Source organism: Xiphias gladius, chromosome 11, assembly GCF_016859285.1.
Source record: "Xiphias gladius isolate SHS-SW01 ecotype Sanya breed wild chromosome 11, ASM1685928v1, whole genome shotgun sequence".
Taxonomy (NCBI): Eukaryota; Metazoa; Chordata; class Actinopteri; order Istiophoriformes; family Xiphiidae; genus Xiphias; species Xiphias gladius.
Genome location: NC_053410.1, coordinates 15,195,118 through 15,210,557, shown reverse-complemented (window position 1 = coordinate 15,210,557; position 15,440 = coordinate 15,195,118). Strand labels below are relative to the sequence as shown.

At 41.8% G+C, this 15,440-nt stretch overlaps 2 protein-coding genes across 4 annotated transcripts in view; both read left to right on the top strand.

Annotated features, from left to right (window-relative positions):
• ercc6 (excision repair cross-complementation group 6) overlaps positions 1–3,425 on the top strand; it is a 19,501-nt gene extending 16,076 nt beyond the window's left edge. For all 3 annotated transcript variants that reach the window (XM_040139841.1, XM_040139843.1, XM_040139842.1), the window contains exons 17-22: positions 92–186; positions 700–845; positions 990–1,601; positions 1,729–1,897; positions 1,996–2,074; positions 2,176–3,425. In XM_040139841.1, coding sequence (XP_039995775.1) covers positions 92–186; positions 700–845; positions 990–1,601; positions 1,729–1,897; positions 1,996–2,074; positions 2,176–2,622 — 1,548 coding nt within the window. In that variant the 3' untranslated portion in view covers positions 2,623–3,425. The remainder of the gene's footprint in view (positions 1–91; positions 187–699; positions 846–989; positions 1,602–1,728; positions 1,898–1,995; positions 2,075–2,175) is intronic.
• Positions 3,426–5,365: 1,940 nt separating this feature from the next.
• On the top strand, positions 5,366–10,011 carry drgx (dorsal root ganglia homeobox). The gene is made up of 6 exons (XM_040139940.1): positions 5,366–5,423; positions 6,318–6,418; positions 6,982–7,083; positions 8,832–9,004; positions 9,424–9,536; positions 9,632–10,011. The coding sequence occupies exons 1-6, from the start codon at positions 5,366–5,368 to the stop codon at positions 10,009–10,011; spliced, it is 927 nt and encodes a 308-aa protein (XP_039995874.1).
• The last annotated feature ends 5,429 nt before the right edge of the window (positions 10,012–15,440 follow it).

The following is a 15,440-nucleotide window of genomic DNA, read 5'->3' as shown; positions in this document are numbered from 1 at the left end:
AACCTTAAAATACCCTAACAGTGTATTTCCTCCTATTTTAGTGTGACTTTCTACCTTAATCATTTATTTGAATGTATTGTGTTGTTCAAAGGCACGGGAGCGAGCATGGAGGATCGGTCAGAGGCAGCAGGTGACCATCTACAGACTGCTGACTGCAGGGACCATTGAGGAGAAAATCTACCACAGGTCAGACAGAAGTGTTTTCATGTTTGGATTTAGGCACTTCTGTACACATAATGTTTAATTGCAGAATTTAATTAAAAAAAAGAGATTAAAAAATCCTGCGCTGGCTTTTGTGCTTTCTCTCACCCAGCCTTCCATTTTAGTTGTCTTTCCATTGATTTCACACATTCATGAATGCGGGTAATGACATGACCATTTGCTCACATCACTGCTGTATTATTACTTGCACTATCCCAGTTCTCAGTAATTGAAAAGCAGTCCTGCATTATTAAATGGCCAGTCTAGGACTTCTAAACCGTTGCTCTGTTTGGTTTGTGTCTGTAAAGTGCTTTCATAAAGCAAGTTGGAAGAATTGCCGGGATTCTATTTTGATATCTACAGTAGTGCAGTTAACAAATTTTCTCATCTATCATCCAAACTACTCTATGGTGACAGAGGATCTGGGTTGCCTGCTGAGGTAAAATGGCTAATTAAACACAAGTATCTAATTCTGTATTTTTTTCTGTTGTAATTCAGGCAAATCTTCAAACAGTTTCTGACCAATCGTGTTTTGAAGGACCCCAAACAAAGACGGTTTTTCAAATCTAACGACATCTATGAGCTCTTCACCCTGTCTGACCCAGATGGAACTCAGGGAACAGAGACCAGCGCCATATTTGCAGGTTTGTAGGTTTTTCTTTTTGTTTGTCTGTTTTGTTATTGCCAGAGAAACATTTTATTGTCTAATTATTAGATTACATGAATCTCTCCCAAAAAAAAGTTTCAAAGACTCCACCTGACAATTTTTATTTTTTACTCTCAAACAGGTACAGGCTCTGATGTCAAGGCACCCAAAAAACCTGAGAGGCCGAGGCCATCACACATGGTAAACCATGGCAGCCATGCAAATAAACTCTCCTCAGTAAACCAGAATGAAACTGGTGTAGACAGCAGACACTCCTCAACAATCATTCCTGTATTAAGAGATGGAATTACCTCTCTGTGCAGTAAAAACTCTCAGGGTAAGCCAAATATTGCAATGGACAGTCAAAACACCAACCAAAATCACGTGGATGTAGAGCCAAATACTTCAACAAATATGCAGCATACAGGACAAAATAACAAAGACTGGGATGCAGCCAAGCCATCAGTAAAAAACTCAGACCCACCCAGCTCTCATCAACGCAGAGACAAAGACTGGGTCCTGCGGAGCCCACAGAAACACAGGGAAAAGAGGAAGCACTGCGACTCAGCTGACTCAGCTGACAAACACAAACATAAGAAACGCAAACACTCCCAAGATGCTCGGTTTGAAGGCCACCGTGTTTCTCACTTGGTTAAGAGAAGGGCCTATAATAAAGCGGAGAATGAAGACAATGAGACAGAGGACCAGAAGAAATCAGACGATTATGTCTTGGCAAAGCTCTTCAAGAAATCCGGTAGGCTTTTTATGCACCGACCCCATCTGCCATATCAGATATGTTTTATTTAGTAAGTCTCACAAAACAATAAGCTTCTCTGTTTTTTTGTTTTGTTTTGTTTTTTATCGTCTTTGGTCTGCTTCAGGTATCCACAGTGTGATGAAGCATGACACCATCATGGAGTCCTCCAATCCTGACTATGTTCTTGTGGAGGCAGAAGCCAATAGGGTGGCCAAAGATGCCCTGAAAGCACTGAAGGTTTCTCGCCAGCAGTGCAGACTGCCCTTCAGTAGACCCCCTCCTCCACCTGCAAGGTACACAGTCTCTCTCACACACACTGGGGTTGTTCAGAGCTTCACTAATCTCACTGAAAACAAACATGTCTCAGTTTTTCCCTCGTTTGCTTGCACAGGAAACGGTTTGGACAAAAGAAGAATTCTCTTCTGCTTGCACCTTCGGTTCAATCTGTCCCTACTCCGAGCAAATGCAAGGTAACAGCAGTGTTATTATGAAAAGGTATACAGTATGGTTCTGGCAGTTATTTTGCATTTGTGATGCCATGTTGTGTAAATTCCTCTGTTTCTCTCTTTAGGATGCTGCTATTGTAAAGAGGTCGGTGTCAAATCAGGCGGGTTCAGGAGCTCATTTCAGCGGGGAGTTGGCAGAAAGTGGATCAAACTCCGCCCCACTCTCTTCCTCCTCCCTGCTGGACAAGATGAGAGCCCGGAATCACCTCAATGTGCCTTCCAGCCAAAGAGAAGCAGAGGAAGAGGAGGACGGCTCTGGAGCTCCAGAAAGGAGCTCCCCCACAGCTCCGCCCACTGAGCATGATGAGCTGTTGGTGGATCTGCGCAACTTCGTAGCCTTCCAGGCGAATGTGGATGGACAGGCCACCACCCAGGAAGTGCTGGAGTATTTCAAACCAAGACTGACCCAGGAACAGGCGCCCGTCTTCAGAGAGCTGCTCAGGAGCATCTGTGACTTCCATAGGACCTCTGGTCAGGAGGGCATCTGGAGACTGAAGGAGCACTTCCGCTGAGTGAAACACAGATGAAAGTGGAGGAAAGACTGAACTGTGATGCATATTAAAGTACTTGTCAGATATGAGCCTGTAGAGTTCAAGCGTACAATATCTTTTCGTTTACTTGTGTCAAATGGATATGTCTGTCAAAATGCGAAAATACTTCGGTCACACTAGACCTAAATGGATAATTTCATATTATTACGGTTTGTTATGGAAGGACCACATCGTGGGAAAGCCATTTTACAGTACAAAGAACTGGTGGCTTAGCCGATAAACTCATGTTATCAGTTAATTATCAGTTAATTAAGTCTTGAAAGGAAAGTCTGTTGCAATGTCTAATTTATTTCAGTTGCAGTGCGAGTTGGGTTGAGTTTTGTGCTTGTTTAAGCATTATTGTAATTGCTTCTATTTCAGTTCATGGTTGTTTGTACCTGCTTATACTTGAATTAAGTTGTTTTGTATTTTGTATTTGTTAAAACTGTATTACCTTAAGTAATGATTCACTCAGAGATATGTGTTGTTTACTTTCAAAATTTGTACCTCAACAGCCTCACTCGTGTCATATTTTTTAATATGCTTCTGTAAAATGTAACGGGGGAAATGTGTCATTTTGTAAATATGAACAAATCACCGTGGGTTTGGGAGATTTTGTAATAACTAACTTTTCATAAACTATGTACAGATGTAGTGAGCAAGGCAGTCGGATGCATGGAAGTAATATTGTAATGAAATACCTCCAAAAGCAGAGTTATTTAGCTGTCATGTTTTGTATATAGAAAATACTAAAAAGTTTGCTATGGGCTTGTCTTGCATATATGGTATGCAATAAACCTCTGTAGCTGCTTGTATTTTCCCTTTCGGTTATTTGAAATGTACACAAGATTAAAGTAAAGGCAGGAGAACCTATTGTATTTTAAAGTTGATGATAAGCTTATAAAAGGTTACAGAGCAAAAGCAAAAATGAACAGCTTTGGATTAATTTTCCCAGCTAATGGTAAATTTACATAGTTACCCCAGTAATAGTGGAAAATATGGAAATTGTGATTTAATTTAGTAAATCAAAATTTGGCATAAATTAAGCCCACTCTCCTAGAAAGATCATTTCAGAGTTTTACTCGATTGAGGAAGTGTTGGTGCTGACCAAGGTCCTGAAATGTATCCGGTAGATTAATGTTGTAATCATGTAAAGATGGGACCCAAAATCTGCAAAACCTACTCGGAGTTTACTTGTAAAATTGTGTGTAACCAGCGGAGATGAGAGTGTAATTTCATTTAGTCATTTAAGCAGCCATCATAGGATGGGGAGGAAAGGCGCTGACAGGAAGCAGACACACACACACACACACACACACACACTTTGGGCCTGCGCCCTTGCCAGAGTTGTCTAGACCAAATATTGGGATAAAGTTATCAACCGTTATTTGATTTCAATTTTCTCCACGCACCTCGCCGAGGTCATAATAACAACTTTATTTTCAGTGGTGCATAAATTAATTACGCGCATTTAATAACTAAAATATCATTATATTCCCCCTTTAATAACATAAACGCTGCACGCCAGGGAAACCCTTAATAGCGCGGGGCCCTGTAACTGGCCATTATCCGCCTGTAATGATATTACAGAACCAATTACGCGCCATTAGAAGGGATTTTCTGCACTTTATGTGGTTTAGTCCAATCCCGCACTCCTCTTCTAAATTTCAGCTGCTTCTCAAAGCCTCATTTTGCCTCCACCTCAGAGACGCATGGCGTCTGCGCTCTGCCGTCCCCGATGCGCTTTAAAACTAATTGAAAGGGTCCCGCAGCAGATCATTTATCTGAGGAAGCGTAATAAATCGCAGGACCCCTTGCTGTGAACAAAATCAAAAATTTGGCCTTGTGAGTCTTCTACATGCTCAACCCCTTGTAAAGTGGACCCCCTAACACACCCCGACGAGCAATTAACCCGCCCGACAGTCAATCTAAAACCCAAAAGCAGTCATCCGCCTTTTTTTAATATATGAAAGAACCAAATAAAAAGTGCAGCGGGTATGTGTGCATGTTTATGGTTAGGGAATATGCTTGACTCTGGAATAACAATCACATATGATGATTTTTTTTGGCACCAGAGCAGAGCGGCCGTTTCCCACTCTGGGTATATCTTCTACCCTCTCCCCCTCTTTCTTTCTGTCTTTCACTGAGACACACACACACACACACACACACACACACACACACACACACACACACACACACAAACACCAGGAGTTTGGGGTGAGAGAGACAAAGCCGTGATAATCCGATTAGGACCAATTAGGCATGAGATTGTGCGACACTAGCCGAAAGCCTTAACACTCTGTAGACAGTTATACAGTTATAGAGACATCTGGACACTCCCAGAGAGAGACAGAGAGGGAGAGAGAGAGAGAGAGAGAGAAGTGAGTGTGTGTGTAGGAGAGAGAAAGAGAGAGGGAGAGAGAGGGAGGGGGGGCTGGACACTCCCAGACAGAGTCAGAGAGTCAGTGGAAGTGCAGCAGCCACTTCTCTCCAGAGCGGGAGCTCACTCACATCAGCATCCTCACTGCAGGTAGGATGCGCTCCCTCATCAATTTTGAGTCTTCCCGCACGGTGCCACTTTTCCTAGGAAAATTCATTGCTTAGAATTTCCCACCGCAGGTCTAAATCGCACTGTAGCAGTTGCAGCCGAGCTGAGGCTTTTCGGGGCTGAAACTTTTGTCTCTGTTCCAGGTCCGGTTTTGCAGCTCAGAGACGCGCCAGGATGTTCTACTTCCACTGTCCGCCCCAGCTGGACGGAGAGTGCTGTCGCTCCAACACCTGTGAGTTTTTCTCGCTGCTGTATTTTTACCACCTCGTTTTCAGATGATTTCCCACAGCTGCCAGGTATTTCTGATGTCTCTCTTAAAGCCGGAGTCTGCAAAGTTTTGTGAGGTTTAAGCTGCGTACTTGCGCGCACAAAGTGTGTGTGTGTGTGTGTGTGTGTGTGTGTGTGTGTGTGTGTGTGTGTGTGTGTCGGTGCTGGAGAACCGAGAATAGGCCTGAGCACGTTTTCTTTCTTTCTTTTTTTTTTAGTTCGTATTATTAACTTCAACTAATAATGAAAATGTCACTGGCCTATAAAAGCTTATTTTTATGCTGTGACAAATTAAAAGATTTTCAATCTCTCATCCGCAGTGAGCCTCATAACTTTAAAAACAGATATTTTCATCTTTACAAATTAAAGTTTAAATAGGTTGGACGCTTCATGCATCTCCATAAACACTTGTGTCATTTTCTCTTCCCCACGAATCCGAAGCTGGCTATAAAAGGGTTAAGGCTGATTTTCCTTCTGCCATGTCAATCTGCTGCCTGTTTTGGTGAAAAGCGCTGGTGGTTTGGCCCCGGGGCAGAGGGGGCGTTTTGTCCCGGGCACAGATGTTGAGTGTCATGGCTCTTAGTCCGTCATGGTTCCCCTCAGACACCCAACATCAGTGTTTCATGCAACTAATGGAAATACAAAATGTGCCAGAGAATACGTTCCCTGTCTGTTTAGCCACTATTTATATATATATTTTTTTTCTGCATGTCTTTTTTTTTGGACATGGAATCCAGGTTTTCTTTTTAACACATTTGCTGAATTAATTTAAATTCAAACACAGAATTGTAAACCTCATTTTATTAAACCACCGTATTCTCTCTAACAAACTTTCTTTTTTTCTTTTTTTTTCCCCCAGTGAATTCAAACGGTTTTGGCAGCCACACCCCGGCTGATTTTGATGATGGATTTCTACGTAGAAAACAGCGCAGAAACCGAACAACGTTTACGTTGCAACAGGTAATAATTCCCCAGGACAAAAACGGGCTCGAGGGAGCAAGAAAAAGGCGTGAAACTTCACTCAAAGCCAAACAGGCATGGGGGCAGTGGCGCAAAAGTAGGAAATGAATAAAACAATAGGCAAAGTTTTCAAAACGAAGGACTGGAGCAGAGTCTTGAGCTTCTCAGTTATCTACCACAAATGGAAAAAAAAGGCCTTTATAAGCGATTTGCTAAAAGAAAAATAACATCAGTGCTTCACACATATGAAAATAAAATACAAGGTTAGGAAACCTTTAGAAATTAGTATTCGCGCTTTTGAAGATCATGCGTGCGCGTTAACTGTAAACTCTCCTCTCTATGTGTGCAGGCAATTTGATGTTAGGCCAATATTATTATCCCTGTCAAACGTGTAAACCAGCGGAAGGGTTTCATATTTTTGAACGGCGTGCACCTGATGAGGATAATAATAAGGAAAAGAGAGAAAGAGAGAACGAAAGAAAGAAATATGTAAATAGAGATAGAAAGGCATCACTAGAAAATCAACGTATTTAGAGCCTAACTGGTGTTTTGTGTCCCTGCAGTTGGAGGCTTTGGAGGCTGTCTTCGCCCAGACCCACTACCCGGACGTGTTCACCCGGGAGGAGCTGGCCATGAAGATCAACCTGACCGAGGCCAGGGTGCAGGTAGGCTGCAGCGGCTCAATGTGTCCTGGGCACGTCTGACCATGCGAGAGAGGGTAAATTAAGCCACTCCGTCATTCCGGCGATGCACTTTAATAACATCAACATAATGGTGAATATTAGATTAGCTTGATTAATCGGTCATTCATAATTAACCAGCGATAATGGTCCTCGCTAATTTGTCCGCGTCTCAAAGGTAGGAATACATCATCCGTGCAGATCCTTTGCCCGCATCGCCGACGGAGAACGATATGTGTTTTAAAAAGAGGGAGAAAGCCTGCAGCCTCCAAAACTCTCTCTCTCTCTCTGGTCGCTCTCTCTCTCTCTGTGGCTCTGACTCGCACACTTCAAAACACAAACACACACACACGCACACACACAAAAAATGAAAAAAAAAAAAAAAAACAACTTAAATTTGGCAATTTATATTCCGCTCCTGCCCTGCACATATGCGCGGTTATAAACTTGGCCAGATGTAATTAAGTTATGTGTCCTGTATGTAATTTCCTGCATTCCAGATTTGCTTTTGGGTTTTGTTGTGCGCGCAGATCTAATTGTGGGAAATATAATAGTTTGCCTTTTGTTCCCCAGGGTCATCTTACTATCGCTTAAACCCAATGGCGGGGTTGATAATGGAATCCAGCGCTGTAAATTAGGGATTGTAAACAAATTATTCCCCTCCTAATCCGATTACCACATTCCTATTATTAAATCTGAACATGAATCCACCGCAGTATGCAGGGATATTAAACTTACATTATTATTAGAAAATAAATTTCCTTTCTGTTGTAGTGTTGTTGCCCCCCTTTTTGTAAAGTGTCAATGGGCCTCCCCCGCATTAAGAGCATGCCGCAAATTGAGATTAATGGAGCAATTATAGCCCATTCAGAGACGGGTGTGTGTGGGGGGGCGCGACTTCTAGCTGGAAGGTGCAGGGGTGAGATAAGTCCATTGGCTGTATTGTTGTCCTGCCACCAAAATGTTGTCCTTTCTTTATGCCGAATGAAAGCATGTGTTTTGTTTGGCTGTTGACATCATTTATACCTCCCATACAATGGGAGGGATGCAGAGCACATGCACAACGACTCTAACCTCCATTCACACACCATGATTAATGCCTGCTAGAACCAAGTCCTAATCGAATCTGATGTTGTCAAACAATCACTAAATAGGGAAATAAACGACTTCATCATAGCTGCCTCTCTCTCGGGCAGCACAACTGTCAGTGGGAAGTCATTAAAATATGATAATGAAAAATTGCTCAATTAAATGTTGTTATAGGCAGTGACCTTCATTCGATTAAGATACCAGAACTTAGCTATATCTTCTCAGCTGTGTGGACGGTGAAGTTTTTTGGAGATAAGTGGGGGATTGTGGGAAAATTAGAGCGCTGGTGTGACACATTCAAACACCTCTTGATATACAAGACAAAACAAAGCAAGTAGAGCGTTTGTTTAAACTTATCTAGACCTGTTAATATGACAGATAAAATACAGATATATAAGTGAATATGTGTGCTTTAAGTTTTTATTTTTTTTATCTGCGATATGCCAAAACACTGTTCAGGAGAAATTGAGAACTTGGTGATAAAAACTTTTGCATGGATATAAAGCTACGTTCAGTAAATAAAATTAATGGACGCCAACTGATGAGGTCTCAGGACATGCAGCGACATTCCAGTTAAATTAGTAATTTAATTTAATCGTTTTGCTGTTTTTCTTCCCTCTCTTTTCTTTCTTTCTTCAATGCAGGTTTGGTTTCAGAATCGCAGAGCAAAGTGGAGGAAGACGGAGCGAGGGAGCACAGACCCCGAAGGAGGGAAAGAGCAGATGAGTGAGGGCGCTCCTCCATCCCGCAGCATCAACTCTCAGTCCCCAGTGGACCAGAGCAGAAAACAGAAAGAACCACTGGAAATGCAGCAGAGGTGAGGGGAAAAAAACAACAACAACAGATGATTGTTGTACCTATTATTGTTGTGAAAGAGTATCCTGTTGGTTGGAGATAGGAAGGCAGCTGCTCCAGATTTGAGGACTGGTGGATCTGAATGATGGAAATAAATAAGAAGTGGTATCCTTCCCATCAATAACTGCCAAAACCAAACTCTGATAGCCGTCTAGGTCATTTCTGTAGATTAAACTATGTTCTTAATACATTTAATCCAGTTAAATGGATTATGAAACAATCAAAGCCACAGAGAAACCAGCTCTGCAGTTCACAGTGTAGTTAGAAAAAAGTTATAAAACAGTTTTAGATATTTCTAGAAATGTAAGTGAATCAATAGAAGGATTTGTCAGCTTATGCTTTTCACTAGATAATTTGATACAATATGTCTGTTTTTGCCAGTATCAACAGGACAGTGGGTCCTGGTGGTCCCTTCTTCCCATCTTGTATACCAGGGACACTGCTCAATTCTGCCACCTATGCCCAGGCCCTCTCACAGGTCGCCACACTGAAAGGTAAATTTGATTCTCATTAACTGGTAAATAGAGATGGTGAGGAGAATCTGGTTTTCAGTAGTCCCACCACAAGTCCCACTTTTGTTGTTTTTCAGGTAACGGTTTGTGCTCCTGCTGTGTTTCTGACCCCATGGGCTTGTCCTTCCTGCCGCCCTACGGTTGTCAGGGCAACCGCACAGCCAGCGTGGCCGCCCTGCGCATGAAGGCCCGTGAGCACTCGGAGGCCGTGCTGCAGTCTGCCAACCTGCTCGGTGCGGCAACTGGGCCCGGCGCCGGCGTGGGAGTCCTGTCTGGAGTCGGCGCCAGCACAGCCGGGGTGGTGAGGCCCACGGTGGGTCCTGCCATCGAGGTGCCTGGCACTGTGGGAAGAGGGGGAGACAGCTCCAGTCCGCGCCCTGCCACCAAGGTCCCAGTCCTGAGCAGCAATCCTGACAAACACCCTCAATGCTCTAAGGAACCACTGGAGAAAAAGTGAGGACCTAAACATGGATACTCCAAATCTGTGTGATTGTGCCTGTTATTACTACTCTACTCTACTCTACTGTGGTCCTATGAGCAACTAAGCACAACTACGGACTGACTCCAGAAACAGCTGGGGAGAGACTTTGCTGATTTCACAATGTATGGATGCAAACAATAAATATTTATTTGACAGTAAATTATTATTGTTTGTGAAAAATGCTGAATATTTGGGGCCTTGTTATCCCCATTAAAGCACAAGTGTGGTTTTGGATCTAGTATATCTGTCTTCATGCACTCTTGGACTCTGTTTGATGGACTCACATAGATACAACATGTGATCAACAAAGACCCATTTGATAATGTGAATTTAAGTAATCCTGAGACAGTTCCTCTTGTTTTCATAAAGAGGACAGATGCTTACACTGTGTATAATAATGCATGTAAACTGTAAGTGTAGAACTAATGGCAGGACAGTGAGGATTATGCAGGAGTTTGGCAATATAATGTTTATGCCATCAGTTCAGTAATGGGCTCAAACAATCGTCTCACATTTTGTTTGATTTTAAAGTGAAAGTGCACTTTAATATTAATGAGCCATTTTCAGTGTAAATGTGTACATGTGCCAGAATACAGTATGTTCATGTGTGAACCCCAGGTAGGCTGAAGCGGACTCAGTGACAGAGCGGCGGCTGTCCCTTCCACTCTGTTAGCACATCTGTAGTGCCAGCAGACAGGGAACACACCAGTCCTGTTGTGACATGTTCTTTAAAACAATTAAAGATGTAGTCGCTCATGTTCCTCTCCTGTTGCCTCTCGCTCCAGCCATCTGTTCTGATACATTATTTATCAGCTTCCCTTAAAGCCGGGAGAGGAGAGCTATCATGACTCCTATTATTTATTTACTTTTAGCGACGCTTGCCCTCTCTCTTCCTCTCTTCCTCTCTCTGAGCAGTTTTTAATAAACCCCATTAAACATGATATATGCTATTTATTAATGTTGAATTTACATTTAAAAAAAATATCGTCTCTCATCACCTCAGGGCGCTTCACACAGTAGTTTATCACGGGCAATACATTTGTTGATTCGTTATTCCTAAATATCTCTCCTCACTAGAATGACTCTTGAATAAAGGATCAGCTGAACAGACTGAGAATACTTAACCGCAGAGCACACAACCAGTAGTTGGGCTGATTCAATTTGCGTCCTTGAAGATTTTCAGGAAATTACTTTTGATAGTCAATAACACAATTAAGTAAACTACACACACATTATCATGAATAATTGATGAGAAATTATGTATTACCATGAAGTACGGGCTCAATAATTGATGAGGCGACACCCTGGTGACACAGAAGAGAGAGATAATGTCAAAAGTCGTGCCAGGTTGTACACACAGTAGCCTACCGAGCACTCACAACCTCTTTTTCACGCCATTATGTGTGCATGTTGTAAATACCATACAAATACTCCAATAAAGTGACGATTTCACTGACTATGAGTCACCCACTTGTGACATTAACACTTTTTAAGTATTAAGAGAATTTTTATTGTATTGGAACACTATATGTCCCTACAACTAACATACCAGAATAAAATTTGCACTTTAATTGTGACTTTTGAGGCAGAAATGTCAAAATTTAGTCAAAATAAAGTTTTAAAATCAGAACCTATTATGGTCTATTTTTATACATTTGGTAACCTAATATTGTAGACCTGTTATATAGTAGGTACTCGATCAATTTATGCCCCAAATAATATTACCAAAAACATCATGTCCTAATATAATGATTTTGCTTTCAGTGCATGAGAGCGCTCTAGAGCAAAGATGTTAAGCACTGTGACATGGCAGCTAATGATAACACAATATCCTCATACAAATCATCTCTTTTTCCTAAAATGTGCCAATATGGACAACGCAATCCAGCCAACTCATACAAAAGACGTGAAAAACACATTCAATCTCTCCAAAATTGAATACAGTAGTTGTGGAATTTAATCATTAGCCAAAACAAAGGATGCTGAAGTTATAATGACTCCGATCATCATTAAGTTCTGCATGGTGCCCATAATTCACTGCTTTAATATTTCATAAACAAGTCAAGTTGGTGTTGACATTCAGCTGTGCATGTGGCATCATTGATAATTTTCTGTCACCTAAAAAAAGTCCTGAGGCGGTTTTGTGGCGCATTGTTATATCAAATTAGCTGGAGAGCGGCCAGAAAAGCAGACAAACATGGTGAATATGGGGGACAGCAGTTGAACTCTGTTCTTACAGTGCAGTTAATGGGCTTCTTTTGTTGCAGTAATGAAATATTTTGCAGGGATGTGGGGAAATATGTCCTGAAACAGGGAGATGTTATGCACATGCACCCATCCACAGACACACACAAATAATATAAGACACACAGAAAAGGGCAGTATGCTAAAGAAAGACTGGCACATACACATCATTTTTTTTTGCTTGACATTGGGTGCGACACCTAAATTTTACTATTCAAGGACCTAACTTCCAAAGTCAGACGTAAAGTGAATTCAGGCCCCACAACACCCCACTATAGTGTCAACCCTGCTTTTAATTCCTGCAACAAAGCTGATCAATAACCCAATCAATTAGAATCAATTAAGCTCATCTCTGAATGGAGATAATACAAACAAAGCACATCTTAATGCAGCAAGTAATGTGCCTGTCTGCTGTCTGCCACATAACCACAGGTCTGCTCCTCCTTACTCAGCACAGGGAAGAGCATCCTCAGCGTTTGTGATCAATGCTCACAGTCCTCAGTAGCTATGTCGAAGCAAAGTTGGAGAGCTGCATTGTGCAGAAAGCTCTCTCTCCCTCCCTCCAAATATATTTGGAGAGAGAGAAAATCAACATCAAAATTTCAGTACAGACCAAATGAAATTGGATGTGTGTTCTTAGTTTGTCCACTAGAGGGACTTAGTGAGCAGGAAACTTGTCCACACTTCCTACAGCAGGATTTATCTCATACCTCAGTGGGAAAATTGAGCACTTTGGATGAACACACTGAGTAATTATTGCTGAGGGAAGTCTTTGTAAATTAAATTTTGTTAATCAAAACCATTTTTTTTAAACAAGTGCTGAGTATTGAGGGCCCAAAAGTAAGTAGCAAAACAAGAGATCTGTGAAACCGATTATCTCATGAAAGAAATCTAGAAATGAATGTTACTGACATTCAGAGTCCAGTGTGGAGGGAAAAATGGTGGATGAGAAGGGCTTGTGGGTGGAGAGATGGAGGTTATTTAAAAGGGAGGAAGGAGATTAGTTAAAAAGGGACTACCTCAGCCTTTCCCAAAGTTTGGTGAGCTGTGTGTAAAGCCATCTGCATGCATGTGTGTGTTTGTGTGGGCGTATGTGGAGGAGTGCGTCTCCATTAAGGCCCATGTGTGTGTGTCCATCATCCCAAAAGGCCGGCCCTGCACCCGCCAAGAATCCCAGGAAACTATCTGCTACAGCAATCTCCTATTATAGCAGCAGGCTGTAAGGGGGCTACAGTTCCTCCCCTTCCTCTGCCTTATGGCCTTTTTTGCTGGAGGGTGAGTGAGGCTGTAGCCAGAGGGATCAAGTACTGTCATAAGTGGGTGTAAAATTAAGGAAAATGAAATATCTCTGAAAAGAAAATTAATGATAAAATGTGACAGAGTTGTCAAAATATGATTTCCTTTTATAGACAAAATAAATAATTAAATAAAAAATACAATGACGATAGCAGGTGGGTGGTGACCAAGAGCCACTTGTTGACACTCCATATAGTGCTTGTCAGTTCTGCTCAACGAAGAGGGTGGCACTCCAGTGTGAGGCAACCGAGTTATTTACGTCTCCCAGCGGGGCAGCCAAACTACAGCCACCCCCCCACCCCCCACCCCCCACCCCCACCCCCACTGACACACCCACACAATAATAACACATCTTCATGAAATTAGGTTTTGCTCCTTGTTTAGACCCCACAACCTCCTCAGCCAGTTTTAACGTTTCTGCAGTTTGCTGACAGTTAGCTCTGGCTGCTAATGGCCAAAAGCTAGCTGTCCAGATTTATAAATAGTTTAGAGGCTGTTTGTTTCATCCCTCTGACACTCGACACCAAAGGATCTCACAGACCTGCATGCTAGCTGAAGCCCTCATTCTGTCCCCCTTGGTGGACACTCTCTCTGGGACAAGTCCTCTATTTCAGTCTGGTCTCCAGCCCCGAATCCCACTGCCTTCTTCTGCTCAGATGCTCAGAGACCTAACTGTGGACTATAAGGAGATTTTTGCTTTGGATTGTTGTCAGTAAAAAGAGTGCCAGTGAGGGCTTGTGTGAGGTGACAGGGCAGGATCAGATCAGCAAGTCCTTCTTGGGGAGACGGAGCCTTTTGAGGAATTTACAGTAATACTCAGTCTATGGATTATAAAACTAAAAGGTAAGATAGGAGCTCACTCTACATTCTTGTTCATGTTGAGAAAGGAGCACTTAATACTATATAAAAAGCCTGAGGGAAAAGGGAGTTCAATTTTAAGAGTTAAAGATGAATAATTGAAAATAAATGAAAAGATACAACATATCTCTAAAAGAAAATACACATAGCTTACTAAAGGTATTGTGCAGTGTTAAACTCCTTTGAGAATTTGATTTCATTCCCCTGACAGTTGCTGACATTTATAAATATTTAGTCATATCCTTTCTGCTCTCAGAAGGGACAGATTTGCTGCTGTTTGGTCTTCGTTTGTACCAAAGATCCTCTGAAAACGAGGCCTTCTTGGTGTCAAGTTTTAGAGTTGGAGGCCCGTATCTGGACAAAAATAAACCTGTCACATGCAAGAATGAACAGAAATCACCCTGACAGTTTGACGTGAGATCATTGTTACATAAAGGGCTCAGATTAGGGACAGTTGCATAATTTTTTAATTCTTCTTTCTTCACTGAACAGAAGTGTGTCATTTGGGTATTGACAGAAATTAAAAGTCAAAGTTTTTGTATCTTGAATGTTTTTTTAATGCTTACAATGAATAGAAAGAAAATGTTGAAAGTGAAGGTAATTAGAAAAGATGTACCCTAATCTAAGTTGTTGTCTGCTTAAGGAGGAAGGTGTTGCTTGAAATTTTTAAACTTTAATTTCTGCACCAGTTTTATTTGATACTGATTTAGCCAGGCAGTACAACATTGTGTTGTGTAGCTGTTTTGTAGATGAGTATTAGATGGATATCCTCCAGGTCAGAAGATATTAATGAACTACTGGATATTCTGAGCAAGGTGACGGCTGCCTGGCAGCTGCAGTTAATTTAACCAGAACATACCCATGACGTTATCTTATTGCCTCTAAATTTACAATCATTTTATTTAAAAAGGACAGTACAACAGGGGGAGTATGAGATAAGAGGGCCATATGTCACAGCACTCACCCATGGTCTTGGCTGTTTCAGATTTACCGATCAGAAAAAAATG